Here is a 16,365-nt window from a genome sequence, read left to right as displayed (position 1 = left end):
TATACAACTGACTAGTAAAATAACACAAAAAACCTAAAAGAAAATTCCACTCCATGTTAAAAAGGCTTTAACTTATAATGAGTTCTGATAAGTTAACAAGAAAATACTTCTGAAACCACACAGAAAAAATGAACAGAGGTCCAAAAATCAGTGAAAGTAAATTAAAAAATTCAGCTTCATTGATAATTAAAAATGCAAAATTAGCACATGATATCATTTTTCACCTGTTGCCTTATTAAGTTCTAAACTATGTAGATAGGAGAAAGAGGTACTGAACCTGTCGAACTTGGCACTGTAGTTGTATTTGGACGAAAACCTGGAAAAATAAATTTAACTCAATTCATCAGTCTCATCAGTACAAAATATAGAATTAATTTTGATTTTTCACTTTTTAAAAGATTATTCTCAAAATGAAAAATAAACGTATTTTCCAAACTCTGTTATTCTACTTCTGGGAAGCTAACCTAAATATGTATGTATACAAGTACATAAAATTATATGTGTAAGAATGTTCACTATAGCTCTGTATTATGTAGAACGTAAAAAGTAATAAATCATAAAAATCCTGTCTTCCCACTCTTTCCCTTGTCTCTTGCTTCTGCTGCAATCAAAGAGAAGAGACAGCAGCCCTGAAGTCAGGAAATATCAAAATAGTGACTCAAGTCTTAGGAAGAGTAGCCTATCAGTAGTCCCTGCCAGAAAGTCTCTATTTCATTTCAATAAGTAGGGACTTTTTCTGCCCTTCAGTTGTTATAAAACTTATTTTCTGCTGCCACACACACACAAAAAGCCCAGTAAAGAGGAAAATAATAATTGCATGAGTTAGCAGGTGTTGGGGGTGAGGAGTAGAAACACCAGTCTTGTTCCTAAGGCAGCAGAAATTTCTCAGTTAAAATTACACTATTTAAAAAGAACCAAATTCCTTATTGGCAGGAAAATGAAACACATTCCTGGACCCAGATGATACCCTGTACAGGTGTCAACAGATCACTTTTAAAATGAATAAATTATCAATGTGATGACACAGAAAACATACATGTTAAAAAACAGAAGCTGTGGATCTTCCTCTACACAAATAAGTGAAACTGGGCATTAGGTGAGCTCCCTTTAAGAGCTTTCTAGACACCAGGCACTGTGCTAAGTGCTTTAAATGCATCCCACTTTTAACTTTACTATCACACAGTGAGGGAAGCATTCAATCATTACACACATATGTAAACAAGTTTATACACATTACCTAAGTTTACACATCTCTTTATGCCTGTGGACTGTAGTAAATAATTTTAGACTAATGTGAGAGCTGGACTGTGAAGAAAGCTGAGCGCTGAAGAATTGACGCGTTTGAACTGTGGTGTTGGAGAAGACTCTTGAGAGTCCCTTGGACTGCAAGGAAATCCAACCAGTCCATTCTAAAGGAGATCAGTCCTGGGTGTTCATTGGAAGGACTGGTGCTAAAGCTGAAACTCCAATACTTTGGCCACCTCATGCGATGAGTTGGCTCACTGGAAAAGACTCTGATGCTGGGAGGGATTGGGGGCAGGAGGAGAAGGGGATGACAGAGAATGAGATGGCTGGATGGCATCACTGACTCGATGGACATGAGTTTCAGTGAACTCCGGGAGTTGGTGATGGACAGGGAGGCCTGGCGTGCTATGATTCATGGCGTCGCAGAGTCGGACACGACTGAGCGACTGAACTGAACTGAAGCACAAAAATGGCTGTAAATGCATTCTCTCTCCTTCTATGACTAAAAATTACAGTGAGTGTAAGTCACCAGACATTAAAAGGATTTTGAAAATTCACAAAGAATTTAAAGGATATTGACAAATATGAGCAGGACTTTATGAAACCTGAGGCCTGGGTAGTTGAAGGCTTAGTAGTAGCAGCAACTGGCGCTGGAAAACAAAAATACAAACTCATTGAATTACTTGGAATTTATCACTTTCTGTTCATTTACATGAATTATGCTTTTCATACTTATTTATGTAAAAATGCAATCGCTTTCATTTCCGCTGAAAAATGTTTCCTATCCACTTTACATGTAAAGATTCTGAACAAGAGAAATTTACGCATCTGTGATGTAAGTAACATCACATTTGAAGAGCCTATACAAGGACAGAAAAAACAAAGCAGCAGCTTTTTTGTGAATTAGTTGTCATGCATGTAACATGGAAATGGCTGCAATCAGATATGAGTACTAAGATTGTTTCTTTTCTGTTATTCTGTATCATTGAAATTTATTGTCAAAAAAATAAATCTAAAAAAAAAGACCAACAAGGAGAAAGACACCTTCATACCTTTAGTGCACGTTGGTATCTTGGGCTCCCAAGCACTGTTTGCGTTGCAGACAATTGTGCTGCTGCCTTGAAGGGAAAAACCCTGGTTACACTTAAATACAACTTGAGCTTTGTAGTAAAATTTTCTTCTAAATCCTGATACTATGATTCCATGTTCAACAACTGGATAGTCACATTTGACCACTGAAAAGTGGAGAAATTCCAAAATTAATGGAAATCTGCTTCGCATAGGAGCAAAAATCTAGTGCAAAGTAATAATTACCAGTGGGAAGAAAGACGCAAAGAATGAACGGCAGGACTTAATTGAAAACAAACAAAAAAATAGACTTTACTTGTGCATTTGACTTCCAGGGAAACAGATTTAGAGGAATCTAGTAATGTTTTTTTACTAGGAACAGACTATCATTATAGTTTATTGGCTTTTCTACATTTTTTTTTTCCCCCAGTGCTGACAAGTTTTGAAAAGGTCTGACTATCAGATACAAATTCAGGGTAAGTTCAAAAGTGACTTTTGATATTCTTCAGCTCTAGGATTTTTTTTAGCTCATGCTGAGACTAATTACATACCTTGCTCTTTTAGAAAGATAGCAGAAAACTTTTTGGAGAAGGTAATAGTTGGGCTCAAATTTAAAAGTTTAAAAGAAGCCAGTCATGAAAAAAGTGAGAAAAAAAAAAGTTTTCAGATGGCAAAAATACACAGGAATTGGGATGTTCAAGAAATACAAAGCCCAATGTAATTGGGACAGTGTTTTCCAAACATTGTGTACTACAATGCAGAGATTAAGAAACGACTTTTAAGTTGTAAAGCAGTATACAAGCATGCAGGCCCAAGGTCAGCTTTCAAGTTAATACTTAGACCTCACACCAGTGTGTGCTGCTATTTCCCATCCAACTCTACTTCTCCAGAAGCAAATTACAATCATGACACTCTGGCTTGACTTCAGGATCTACTAATAGGTTTTGCAGAACTTGGAAACAAAGCAAAACCAAAAAGCACTGGACTGGGCAGTGACTTCAAGAGAATATCTTATGAGATTAAGTCTGCAGTAGATGCAAGTGAAAAGTGAAAGTGATAGCCACTCAGCCTTGTCCGACTCTCTGAGACCCTACGGGCTGTAACCCTGCAGGTTCCAACTGACAGGAAATTCTTGCTTGTTTCCAGCGTGGGATGATTATGAGTAAGGATGCTATGAACATTCTCATGGAGGTTTCCATCTGTACATGTTTTCACTTGACTTGGATTGCTGAGTTGTACCTTGAGGTGTTAGTCCCTCAGTCACATCCAACTCTTTGCGACCCTATGAAGCGTAGCCCACCAGGCACCTCTGTCTATGGGATACTGGAGTGAGTTGCCATGCCCTTCTCTAACAGATCTTCCTGACCCAGGGATCAAATCCTTAAGTGGATGGTTAACTGTATAAAATATTGCTAAATTGGGTTCCAAAATGGTCATACCACTTTGCAGTCTTAACAGTAATGTATTGGAGTTTCAAATACATCATATCCTTACCAAAACATGGAATTGTTAGTTACTCTTTTTAATTTCAGGCATTCTGATAGGTTTTTAGTGGTTTCTCATCATGGTGTTAAATTAGATTTTTGTTATTACTAATGATATTGAGCAACATTTCATATACTACATTGGCATTCACATTTCTTCTTTGGTGAAAAGGTTCCATTCAAATATGTCCTTTTTTTGTAAATTGGGTTGTTTTCTTCATATTGTGTTTTCAGAGTTCTTTATTTACCATAGCTTGAAGTCCATTCAGAAATGTCCTTGGCATATATTTTATCCCAGTCTATTGCTCTTTTTTCATTCTTCAATGTGTTTGAGAGCAGCAGTTCTGAGATTTTAAGAAGTCTGGTTTATTTACTTTTCTTTAAAGGATAATGCTTTTAAGGTTTTCAAAGAAATCTTTGGTTACTCATAAATATTCTCTATCTCTTCCCATAAAGTCTTAGAGTTTAGGTCTTACATTTGAATCTATGATCAAGTATCTTTTCCAATCACAAATCAACCACAAGAAGAAAGCTGGAAAAAAATGTCACAGGGAAACCAAAAAACATGTTACTAAACAGTCAATCATTCACTGAAGAGATCAAAAAGAATATAAAAATATTTTTAAGATTAATGAAAATGAAAATGGTGTGTTTCAAATCTGTGCAACACAGGAAAAGCAGTCTAAGAAAGATTATAGCCACACAGGCTTACCTCAGGAACAGGAAAAGTCTCAAGTAAACAATCTAAACTTACACCCATAGCAATAAAAGAAAAACCTTCCCCACAAAATGTGTACAAGGAAGAAAATAATAAAGAACAGAGTGGAAATAAATGAAATTGAGCTAAAAACAATGAAGATAAGAGATGGTTCTTTGAGAAGATAAAATTGACAAACATATAGCCACACTCATCAAGAAACAAAAGAAAGGATCCAAGTAAATGAAATAAAAAATAGAGATTGCAACCAATACCACAAAATACAAAGGATCATAGAGAATACTATGAACAATTATACATCCAAAGTTGGAAAACCTAGAATAAATGGATAAATTCTCAGAAACATTTACTCTCGCAATACTGAGTCCAGAAGAAATAGAAAATGTGAATATACCGACTACTAGTAATCAAATTGAATCAATAATCAAACAACTCCCAACAAACAAAATAAGGATTATGTGGGTTCACAGGTGAATTGCAAAAAACATTTAAAGAACAGTTAACTTCTACTTCAAAAAAGAGTGTATAGAAATGAATAAAGCGAGCCATAGGCTAGGGGAAAATAGAACTGTCACATGATCCAGCAATTTACTTCTGGGTATTAATCCAAAGAAAACAAAACACTAATTCAAAAAGATTTTTGAATTACGCACTTTTTTTATTACAGCATTTTTTTATGATAGCTAGCAAGTTCAGTTGGAGAAGGCAATGGCAAGCCACTCCAGTACTATTGCCTAGAAAATCCCATGGATGGAGGAGCCTGGTAGGCTGCAGTCCATGGGGTCACTAAGGGTCAGACACGACTGAGCGACTTCACTTTCACTTTTCACTTTCACACATTGGAGAAGGAAATGGCAACCCACTCCAGTGTTCTTGCCTGGAGAATCCCAGGGACGGGGGAGCCTGGTGGGCTTCCATCTATGGGGTCACACAGAGTCGGACACGACTGAAGTGACTTAGCAGCAGCAGCAGCAAGTTCAGTTCAGTCACTTAGTAGCATCCGACTCTTTGCGACCCTATGAACCATAGCACGTCAGGCTTCCTTGTCCATCACCAATTCCCAGAGTTTGCTCAAACTCATGTCCACTGAGTTGGTGATGCCATCAACCATCTCATCCTCTGTTGGCCCCTTCTCCTCCTGCCTTCAATCTTTCCCAGCATCAATTCAGTTCAGTTCAGTCACTCAGTTGTGTCTGATTCTTTGTGACCCCATAAACTGCAGCATGCCAGGACTCCCTGTCCATCACCAACTCCCGGAGTTCACTCAAACCCATGTCCATTGAGTCGGTGATGCCATCCTACCATCTCATCCTCTGTCGTCCCCTTCTCCTCCTGCCCTCAATCTTTCCCAGCATCAGGGTCTTTTCAAATGAGTCAGCTCTTCACATCAGGTGGCCAGAGTATTGGGGTTTCAGCTTTAGCATCAGTCCTTCCAATGAACACCCAGGACTGATCTTCTTTAGGATGGACTGGTTGGATTTCCTTGCAGTCCAAGGGACTCTCAAGAGTCTTCTCCAATGCCACAGTTCAAAAGTATCAATTCTTCTGCACTCAGCTTTCTTTATAGTCCAACTCTCATATCCATACATGACTACTGGAAAAACCATAGCCAAGATGGACCTTTGTTGACAAAGTAATGTCTCTGCTTTTTAATATGCTGTCTAGGTTGCTAGCAAGGTAATGCTCAAAATCCTCCCAGTTAGACTTCAACAGTACGTGAACCAAGAACTTCCAGATGTACAAGCTGGATTTAGAAAAGGCAGAGGAACTAGAGATCAAATTGCCAACATCCGTTGGATCACAGAAAAAGCAAGAGAGTTACAGAAAAACATCTACTTCTGCTTCATAGACTAAAGCCTTTGACTGTAGACTATAACAAACTTTGGCAATTCTTAAGGAGATGGGACTACCAGACCACCTTACCTGCCTCCTGAGAAACCAGTATGGAGGTCAAGAAGCAACAGAACCGGATAAGAAACAATGGACTGGTTCAAAATTTGGAATGGAGTATGTCAAGGATGTATATTGTCACCCTGATTATATAATTTATATGCAGGCTACATCATGTGAAATACTGGGCTGGATGAAGCTCAGTTTGGAATTAAGATTGCTGCGAGAAATATCAATAACCCCAGATATGCACATGACACCACCTAATGGCAGAAAGCTAAGAGGAACTAAAGAACCTCTTGATGAAGGTGAAAGAGGAGAGTGAAAAAGCTGGCTTAAAACTCAACATTCAAAACAACAAGATCATGGCATCCGGTCCCATCAGTTCAGTTCAGTTCAGTTCTGTCGCTCAGTGGTGTCCGACTCTCCGCGACCCCATGAATCACAGCACGCCAGGCCTCCCTGTCCATCATCAACTCCCGGAGTACACTCAAACTCATGTCCACAGAGTCGGTGATGCCATCTCATTCAGCCATCTCATTCTCCGTCGTCCCCTTCTCCTCCCGCCCCCAACCTTTCCCAGCATCAGAGTCTTTTCCAGTGAGTCAACTCGTCACATGAGGTGGCCAAAGTATTGCAATTTCAGCTTTAGCATCAGTCCCTCCAATGAACACCCAGGATTGATCTCCTTTAGAATGGACTGGTTGGATCTCCTTGCAGTATAAGGGACTCTCAAGAGTCTTCTCCAACACCACAGTTCAAAAGCATCGATTCTTCGGCGATCAGCCTTCTTCACAGTCCAACTCTCACATCCATACATGACCACGGGAAAAACCATTGCCTTGACTAGACGGACCTTGGTTGGCAAAGTAATGTCTCTGCTTTTTAATATACTATCAAGGTTGGTCATAACTTTCCTTCCAAGGAGCAAGCGTCTTTTAATTTCATGGCTGCAATCAGCATCTGCAGTGATTTTGGAGCCCCAAAAAACAAAGTCTGACACTGTTTCCACTGTTTTTCCATCTACTTCCCATGAAGTGATGGGACCAGATGCCATGATCTTTGTTTTCTGAATGTTGAGCTTCAAGCCAACCTTTTCACTCTCCTCTTTCACTTTCATCAAGAGGCTTTTGAGTTCCTCTTCACTTTCTGCCATAAGGGTAGTGTCATCTGCATATCTGAGGTTATTGATATTTCTCCCGGCAATCTTGATTCCAGCTTGTGCTTCTTCCAGCCCAGCGTTCCTCATGATGTACTCTGCATATAATTTAAATAAGCAAGGTGACAATATACAACCTTGACGTACACCTTTTCCTATTTCATGACAAATAGGGAAAAAATAGAAACAGTGACAGACTTTATTTCCTTTGGGCTCCGAAATTACCGTGGATGGTGCTTTCAGCTATGAAATTAAAAGATGATTGCTCCTTAGAAGAAAAGGTATGACCAACCTAAACAGTGTATTAGAAATACATCACTTTACCAACAAAGATCCTTCTAGTCAAAGCTATGATTTTTCTAGTAGTCATGTATCGATGTGAGAGTTGGACCATCATGCAGGCTGAATGCCAAAGAATTGATGCGTTTGAACTGTGATGCTGGAGAAGACTCCTGAGTCCCTTGGACAGTAAGGAGATAAAACGAGTCCATCCTAAAGAAAATCAGTCCTGAATATTCATTAGAAGGACTGATACTGAAGCTGAAGCTCCAATACTTTGGCCACCTGATGTGAACAGCCAACTCACTGAAAAGGACCCTGATGCAGGGAAAGACTGAAGGCAGGAGGAGAAGGGGACGACAGAGGGTGAAATGGTAGGATGTCATCACCGACTCAATGGACATGAGTTTGAGCAAGCTCTGGGCGATAGTGAAGGACAGGAAATCCTGGTGTGCTGGAGTTCATGGGGTTGCAAAGAATCGGACACAACCATATTTTTGAACAACAAAATATGGAAGCCACCTAAGGGTAGTAACGGTTGAAAAAGATGTGGTATGTATACAATGGAATATTACCCAGTCATAAAAAGAATGGAATCTTTCCATTCATGACAGCGCTGATGGACCTAGAGGGTATTATGCAAAGTAAAATGTCAGAAAAAGACAATCACCATATGATTTCATTTATATGTAGGATCTACAAAATGAAAGAAATGGACTAATAAAACAGAAATCGATTCATCGATACAAAGAACAAGTGATAGACTCAGAGGAGGTGGTTGGCAGCATGTGCAAAATAAAAGAAGTGGATCAAAAGACACAAACTTCTGGTTGTCAAATAAATAAGCCATGAGATTATGATACACACAATAGACAATATACTCAATAATTCTGTACGTACTCTAAATGGTGACAGATGGGAGCAAGACATCATGGTGATCAACTTGCTTGATCTTGTAAATGCCAAATCGCTATCTTGTACACCATCTGGTTTTGGCATCAGAGCAATGCTGTCCTCATGAAATGAGTTGAGGATTCCCTCCTTTTGCATTTTCTTAAGTCTTTGTGTAGAATTGCTATCAATTATTCCTTAAATGTTTGGTAGAATTCCCCAGTGAGGACACAGGGTTTATAGTACTCTTTGTGAGAAGGTTTAAGCTGTCAAATTTATAGGCATACAGTGGTTTGTTTTCTTCCTTATTATTCTTCAAATGTCTGTAGGATATTTTTGATGGTCTCCTTTTCACTCTTGTTATTGGTAATTTGTATCTTTTTTCCTGTCGGACTGTCTATAAGTTTATCTATTTTCTCTAAGAACCAGGCTGATTTCTTTGATTATCCCTGTTTTGCGTCTCTTCTCAATTTCACGGATTCCTAACTTTATTATTTCCTTGTGTTTTCTTGTTTTGGATTTAATTTGCTCTTCTTTTTTAGTTTCTTATGCTAGAACTTAGATGACTGATCTGAGACTTTTCTGTTTTTCTAACGTAAGTATTTCACACTAAAAAAATATTTCTGAGCAATACTTTTGCTGTATCACACATGTTTTGATATATTGACTTGCTGTGCTCTAATTTTTATTTGATTCAAAACACTCCCTAACTGTCCTTTTGACTGCGTCTTTGACTCACGGGTTCCTTAGTAGTGTCTTCATACTTTTCAAATATCTGGGAATTATACATATAACTTGTTTTGATTTCTGCATTCAATACATTGAGATCAGGTACTATACAGGTAAAAGTTTCAACATTTTAGAAATAAATGTGTTAAAAAAAATAAAGTGTGATATTAGAGAATGTTCCACGTGCATTTGGAAAGAATAACTACTTTTCTATCATTCAGTATCTCCTTCAAGAATCACATGTCCTCCCGTGTCTCCCTGTTTTCGGTTAATGCGAAGTCATCAATCACTGTTGCTGGAATAAATTTTGTCCAGAAGTTAACAATGTTATCAGTGAGTGGGTTAGTCCTTCTTTTTTGTGTGTCTGATTCAATATTTTCTATTATTGCAAGTAACATACAATATTAGTTTCAGGTATACAACATAGTGATTTGATATTTTTTGTTCATTACGCTAGTTACCATCCCTCTCCATGGAAAACTGTTAAAATATTATTGACTCTATTTCCTACGTGCTTATTATATTCCTGTGACTTATTTATAACGGGAGGCTTGCACCTTGTTTGCTCCCTGCACCACTTGCCTGTCCTCCCTGTCCCTCCCTCTGGCAACCGTCAGTTTGCTCTCTGTATTTATGAGTCTGTTTCTGTCATGTTTGTCCCTTTGTTTTGCTTCTTAGATTCCACATATAAGTGAAATCACACAGTATTTGCTTTTCTCTAACTTAGTTCACTCAGCATAGCTCTTTCTATGTCTATAGTATTGCCACAAAAGGCGAGATTTCTTTTTTATGGCTCAGTGTGGTGCTGGAGAAGACTCTTGAGAGCCCTGTGGACTGCAAGGAGATCCAACCAGTCCATCCTAAAGGAGATCAGTCCTGGGTGTTCATTGGAAGGACTGATTTTGAGGCTGAAACTGCAATACTTTGGCCACCTCATGCGACGAGTTGACTCACTGGAAAAGACTCTGAAGCTAGGAGGGATTGGGGGCAGGAGGAGACGGGGACGACAGAGGATGAGATGGCTGGATGGCATCATCAACTCAACGGACATGAGTTTGGGTGAACTCCGGGAGTTGGTGATGGACAGGGAGGCCTGAGGTGCTGTGATTCATGGGGTCACAAAGAATCAGACACGACTGAGCGACTAAACTGAACTGAATATTCCATTACACATACACACTATACCACATCACATCACACCACATCTTCTTCATTCATATTTTGATGGATACTTAGTGGTTAGTCTTTTCATATTCCCGTAGCCAGAACTCTCAAAGATCTTGTAATACAAGATAAAATTTTGCTATTTCTTAAGCCAGGGTGTGTTGAGTTTTCTGATGTTTTCAAACAAACAAGAAAACCAAAAAGTCCTAGCTTATGCATATACACAGTAGCTCATGATGTATAAATTGGAATGCCAAGGACATGTGGAGTGACTGGTGGGGAAGTCTACAACTAGAATTATGTTTTAATTTGACTTGACCAATATTAAATTAAATTAGAAGTCAATTTAGCAAGAAAAGTAACTATTTATGACTGTTTTGTTTACTTGTAAGTAAAACCATTTATGAAGTGCTTCCATGGTATTTGCAGACTCAGGAGGAAATAAATGGAAATATTATCACCTTTACACTCCGGAGGGTCACTGCTCCATCTGTCTTGATCAACACAAACAAGCCTGCTCTCTCCAACAAGAGAATATTCATCTGGTCCATTTGAAGGATCACACATATAAGTTACTATTTCATTATATTGATATTCATCCTTGTAAACGGTAAATCTTCCATTTTTTATATTTCCAGGTGTGGAACACAAAATCTCTTTAAAGGGTGGAAAAGGACATGAAGCAAAGATAAAATAGTTAGACAGCATTAGCAAAGTCTTATGAACTTCCTTCAAATAATTAATAACATATGATTAATACAAGCTAACGGTGACTCCAATATCCAATTACAAGAAAGCCTCTATGTCAAAATGTATTATCTCAAATTCAAACCATTAATTTAGAAATTAACTTTTAGAATAAAGCTTATTTCCCAAAATATGACATACATATATTTATCTGCAAGGCCATTCTCAGTTTTGTTTTCATCATCATAAAAGAGGCTGACAATTTAATGCTAAAATGTACTTGTGATTAAAAATAAAACTCTGTGCTAAGAAAATCCTTTATGATTTATAATTATCTCCACTAACAAATTGATTGTTAACATTAATACTGAGTATTACTGTCATTTTTCAATTTCATCCCTATGAGAGTATGGTTAAATTTTTTAGAGGCTACAAACTGTGTGATTTGCAATAGGCTGAATCCAAATGTCTTCCTTTAAGCAAAATATTAAAGTAATTTGCAGACTCTCTTGGTGGTACTGCTGCTGCTGCTGCTGCTAAGCCGCTTCAGTCGTGTCCGACTCTGTGCGATCCCATAGACGGCAGCCCACCAAACTCCCCAGTCCCTGGGATTCTCCAGGCAAGATAACTGGAGTGGGTTGCCATTTCCTTCTCCAAAGCAGGAAAGTGAAAAGTGAAAGTGAAGTCGCTCAGTCCTGGCCAACTCTTAGAGACCCCATGGACCGCAGCCTACCAGGCTCCTCCAACCATGGGATTTTCCAGGCAAGAGTACTGGAGTGGGTTGCCATTGCCTTCTCCGCTTGGTGGTACAGTGGACAGGAATCCATGTGTCGGTGCAGAGGACATAGGTTTGATACCTGGTCTGGGAAGATCCCACTTGCTGTGGGAAGCTAAAGCTTGTGGGCCACAGTTACAGAAGCCAGATGTTCCAGGGCCTGCAGACCACAACTAATGAGGCCCTGTGCTGCAACTACTGAAGCCCTGCACCCAGAGCCTGAGCTCTGCAACAAAAGAGGTCACCACAAAGAGAGGCCTGTGTGCTTAAAAGTAGATCAGCCTCACACGAAAACATGTGTAAAACCACCATTATTACAGAAAGTCAAATCAAAACGACAATGAGATATCACCTCACACTGGTCAGAATGGCTATCACCAAAAAAGTCCACAAACAACAGATGCTGGAGAGGGTGTGGAGAGAAGGAAATCCTCCTGCACTGTTGGTAGGAATGTAAATTGGTACAGCCACTATGGAGAACAGTATGGAGGTTCCTTAAAAAACTAAAATGAGAGCTACCATATGACCCTGCAATCCCACTAGTGGGCATATATCTAGAGAAAAACATGGCTCGAAAAGATACACGCACCCCAATGTTCAGTGCAGCACTGTTTACAGTGGCCAAGACATGGAAACAAACTAAATGTTTATCAACAAAGGAATGGATAAAGAAGAGGTGGTATATATGTATATGTATATAATATATATAGAGATATATACAGCCATTAAAAAGAATGAAATAAGGCCATTTGCAGCAAAATACAGATGGACCTAGAGAGTGTGATCTTGAGTGAAATAAGTCAGACAGAGAAGGAGAAACATCATATGACATCCCTTGTATATGGAAACTAAAAAGAAATGATACAAATGAACTTACTTAGAAAACAGAAAGAGACTCCCAGACTTAGAAAATGAACTCATGGTTGCCGAGGGGAAGGGATAGTTAAGGACTTTGGGAAGGTCATGTACACGCTGCTCTATTTAAAATGGATAACCAACAAAAACCTATTGTATAGCACATGGAACTCTGCTCAATGTTATGTGCCAAGCTGGATGGGAGGGGACTTTGGGGAAGAATAGATACATGTATATGTACAGCTAAATTCCTTCACTGTTCACTGAAACTATCACAAAATTATTAATTAACTATACTCCAACACAAAATTATTTTGGTGTAAAAATAAATAAATTAAATAAAAAAGAGTAACCTCTTGCTCACAGTAACTAGAGAACACCTGCACATAGTAACAAACACCCAGCATAGCCAAAAATACATTAATTAACTTAAAAAAATTAAAAAGTGTGCATGGAATCTAGAAAAAAATGGAAAAAGGTAAAACTGTACCACAATTCTCACTATTTGTTTTAAAATTTTTTGATTTTTCATAAAAATTTGTTGCGTATATTTACATGTATTGAGCTTACTCTTCTTAAAAATGAATTAATAATTATTTTAAATTTTTTTCAGCTTTAATTTCAATATAATATTAATATCAATAGACATAATCCACATAAAGAAAAGCTCTTGGGTGTCTAGTTTAAAAGAATAAAGGGGTCCCTGCATCAAAAGGGCTTCCCTTGAGGTTCAACTGGTAAAGAATCTGCCGGCAATGCGGTAGACCTGGCTTCAATCGCTGGGTTGGGAAGAGCCCCTGGAGAAGGAAAAGGCCCCCCACTCCAGCATTCTGGCCTGGAGAATCCCATCAACTGCATAGTCCATGGGGTCACACAGGGTCAGACACGACTGAGCACCTTTCACTCACTCACACTCACCACATCACAAAGTTTGAGAACGGCTGTTCTATATTCTAAAGAGAGGATATGCTTACTTTCACATATTGGGGAATCATCACTCCAGTCCACATTATTTTCAGAAATTTCACAATATAGAATTCTTGCTCCAATCAGATAAAAACTAAATGAGAAAAGAAAAGTTACTATGTTCTTCAGCAATTAGAAGATGCGGATAAAAATGAAAAAAATGTTTATAGGGTTGTCTTTCTACACTACAGTAAATTGAGGAAAAAGTTTCTTAAAATATCATGGATATGCTAAATCTGGAACTCAACTGAATAGAGAGTTTCTGCATGTGGACCCCCTTTGGCCTACAGTAAAATGTGTAAACTACTGTCACGCTAGTCAGTGTAGCCCCTCTGCTCCCTTTGGCAAATGTATTACACACTGACTTCTACTCTTTGCTCACACCATTTTGCTCAGTAAGAACTGAGCAGAGAGATCAGGGCCCTAGAACGTGCCTGCCTGGATTCAAGTTCCAGCTCCACGACTGCCTTGAGCTTGAGAAATCCCTTAATGCTTCCTTAATGCTTCCCCTACATAACTCATGGGATTGTTCTGAGGCTTGGATGAGTTAGCCTCTGGCACATAGTGAGCACTAGGTAAGTTTTAACTTTCATTAATATTCTTTAGATCAGAATACACACCCACCTTATTTTACTGCTCTTAACTCCTTGACATTTTAACAAACTGAAGGTGTGTGGCACCTTCATTGAGCGTTTATTTGTGCCATTTTCCCAACAATGTTTGCTCAGTCTGTTTCTCCGGGCACATTTTGGTAAATATCACAAATTTAAACTTTATTACCACTATTTGTGGTCACCTGCGATCAGCGGTACTGAATGTTACTACCATGACTCACTGCAGGCTTAGATTTGGCAATATGTTATTTTAAAGTTAATGTATGTACACTTTTTAGATATGATTCTAATCACACTTAGTAGACTATGGTATATGTTGTTGCTGCTGTTGTTGTAAACATATGTAAAAAAATCATTTGACGTGCTCTATTGCGGTGGTCTGGAACCGAACCTGCAACATCTCCAAGGTTTGTCTTCACCTTCCTAGGATTACGGCTTCCCTAGTGGCTCAAGGGTAAAGAATCTGCCTGCAATGTGGGAAGCCCAGGTTCAATCCCTAGGTTGGGAAGACCCCTTGGAGTAAGAAATGGCAACCCACTCCAGTTTTCTTGCCTAGAGAAGCCCACGGACAAAGGAGTCCAGTGGGCTACAGTTTATGGGGTTGCAAAGAGTCGGACATGACTCAGTCACTTGACTTCTTAGGAGTAGCTAAGGAATACTCCTACTTGATGAAATCTTCTCTGATGATTTAAATTCACAATACACATTCTCCTCCTTCTGGAAGTTCACTGTAATGATTGTGAGTGGTTCTATCTATCTGATACTTCTTCTCATTTACTACTATGCTTTGACCCCTCTTTGTATATGCTGTATTTCTCAAGAAGGATACAACTTCTTTAGGAAAAATCTGTGTATTAAAATTTTGGCATCCCTAAAAGTATCTAGCAGAGCCTCCCTATATAAATATTCACTGAATGTTCCATTATTTTTAATTGACTACATTAAAAAAATAGCCCATCTGCTTCCAGCTGACTTTTTCCACAAGGCTCACTCATTGATTTTAGATTGCAATGTGCATTTCTGGGATGATAGCAATTTAAGAGGCATCAGGGAATCTGTCTCCACACCTTGGTAACAATTGCACCGGTAGAATCTGCCTGATGTCACTATTTTGGAACTCTGCTTTCTGTTGATGGTTTACAGTTTCTGGGTGAAGATGTAGACAGGTAAATTGACTTGTTTTGGTCCATTTCAAGTCTTGTTTAGTACAGTGGGAGCTACCCATCCTCACCCATAGCAGTGTAGTAGGGATCTCTGCATGATCTCTGCATCAGGGCAACTTACAAGTTGCTTGTGGGAGCCAAGGTGGTCAAAAAGGACCCTGCCCTCCAAATATGAGGATCTGTGTTCTTATCACTAATTGCTGCTTCTGATCACAGATAATCAAAGAGATGGACTTCCATTTTTGTCACACCTTGCCCCATTCTTGCAAGCCCTTCTATCCTGGATGAAGTAACTTAAAGGGGCTTAAATATTTACTGGACTTTGTTCCCCCTTTCATTGTTTGCTTTTTCCCCTTTCAGGAGGCAGACACTCAACATCAGGACACTCAAAAGCAACTGCATATGTAGGGGAAATAAATAAGTGATACTGTATGCCCAGGGAAAGGCTCAGGAAAGACCTGAGACAATCTTTAGTTTCTATATCAGGCTGATCTTCATCATAGAGATACAAAAAACATTAACACAAAAGAGCAACCCCCAGCTAAGAGGGGAAATCTAATTTTCAGAATTACCAAAGTATTAGATTCAAGTGTTTTCTGTTCAGTAAGAAAATCACAACACATACAAAGAAACAAGAGTACGAGCCATTCAAAGGAAGAAATAAATCAAGAAACTGTC

General features: G+C 38.8%; 1 protein-coding gene across 2 annotated transcripts in view; it reads right to left on the bottom strand.

Moving 5' to 3' along the window:
• LOC129551221 (membrane cofactor protein-like) overlaps positions 1-16,365 on the bottom strand; it is a 53,559-nt gene that overhangs the window by 18,231 nt on the left and 18,963 nt on the right. For both annotated transcript variants that reach the window (XM_088845024.1, XM_088845023.1), the window contains exons 4-8: positions 13,919-14,004; positions 11,089-11,283; positions 2,298-2,480; positions 1,851-1,895; positions 278-316 (exon numbers count right to left, since the gene is read on the bottom strand). In XM_088845024.1, coding sequence (XP_088701150.1) covers positions 278-316; positions 1,851-1,895; positions 2,298-2,480; positions 11,089-11,283; positions 13,919-14,004 — 548 coding nt within the window. The remainder of the gene's footprint in view (positions 1-277; positions 317-1,850; positions 1,896-2,297; positions 2,481-11,088; positions 11,284-13,918; positions 14,005-16,365) is intronic.

This window comes from Moschus berezovskii, chromosome 17 (assembly GCF_049115385.1).
Source record: "Moschus berezovskii isolate FMDL1 chromosome 17, NW_MosBer_1.0, whole genome shotgun sequence".
NCBI classification, from domain to species: domain Eukaryota; kingdom Metazoa; phylum Chordata; class Mammalia; order Artiodactyla; family Moschidae; genus Moschus; species Moschus berezovskii.
This window is presented reverse-complemented; position numbering and strand designations above follow the sequence as displayed.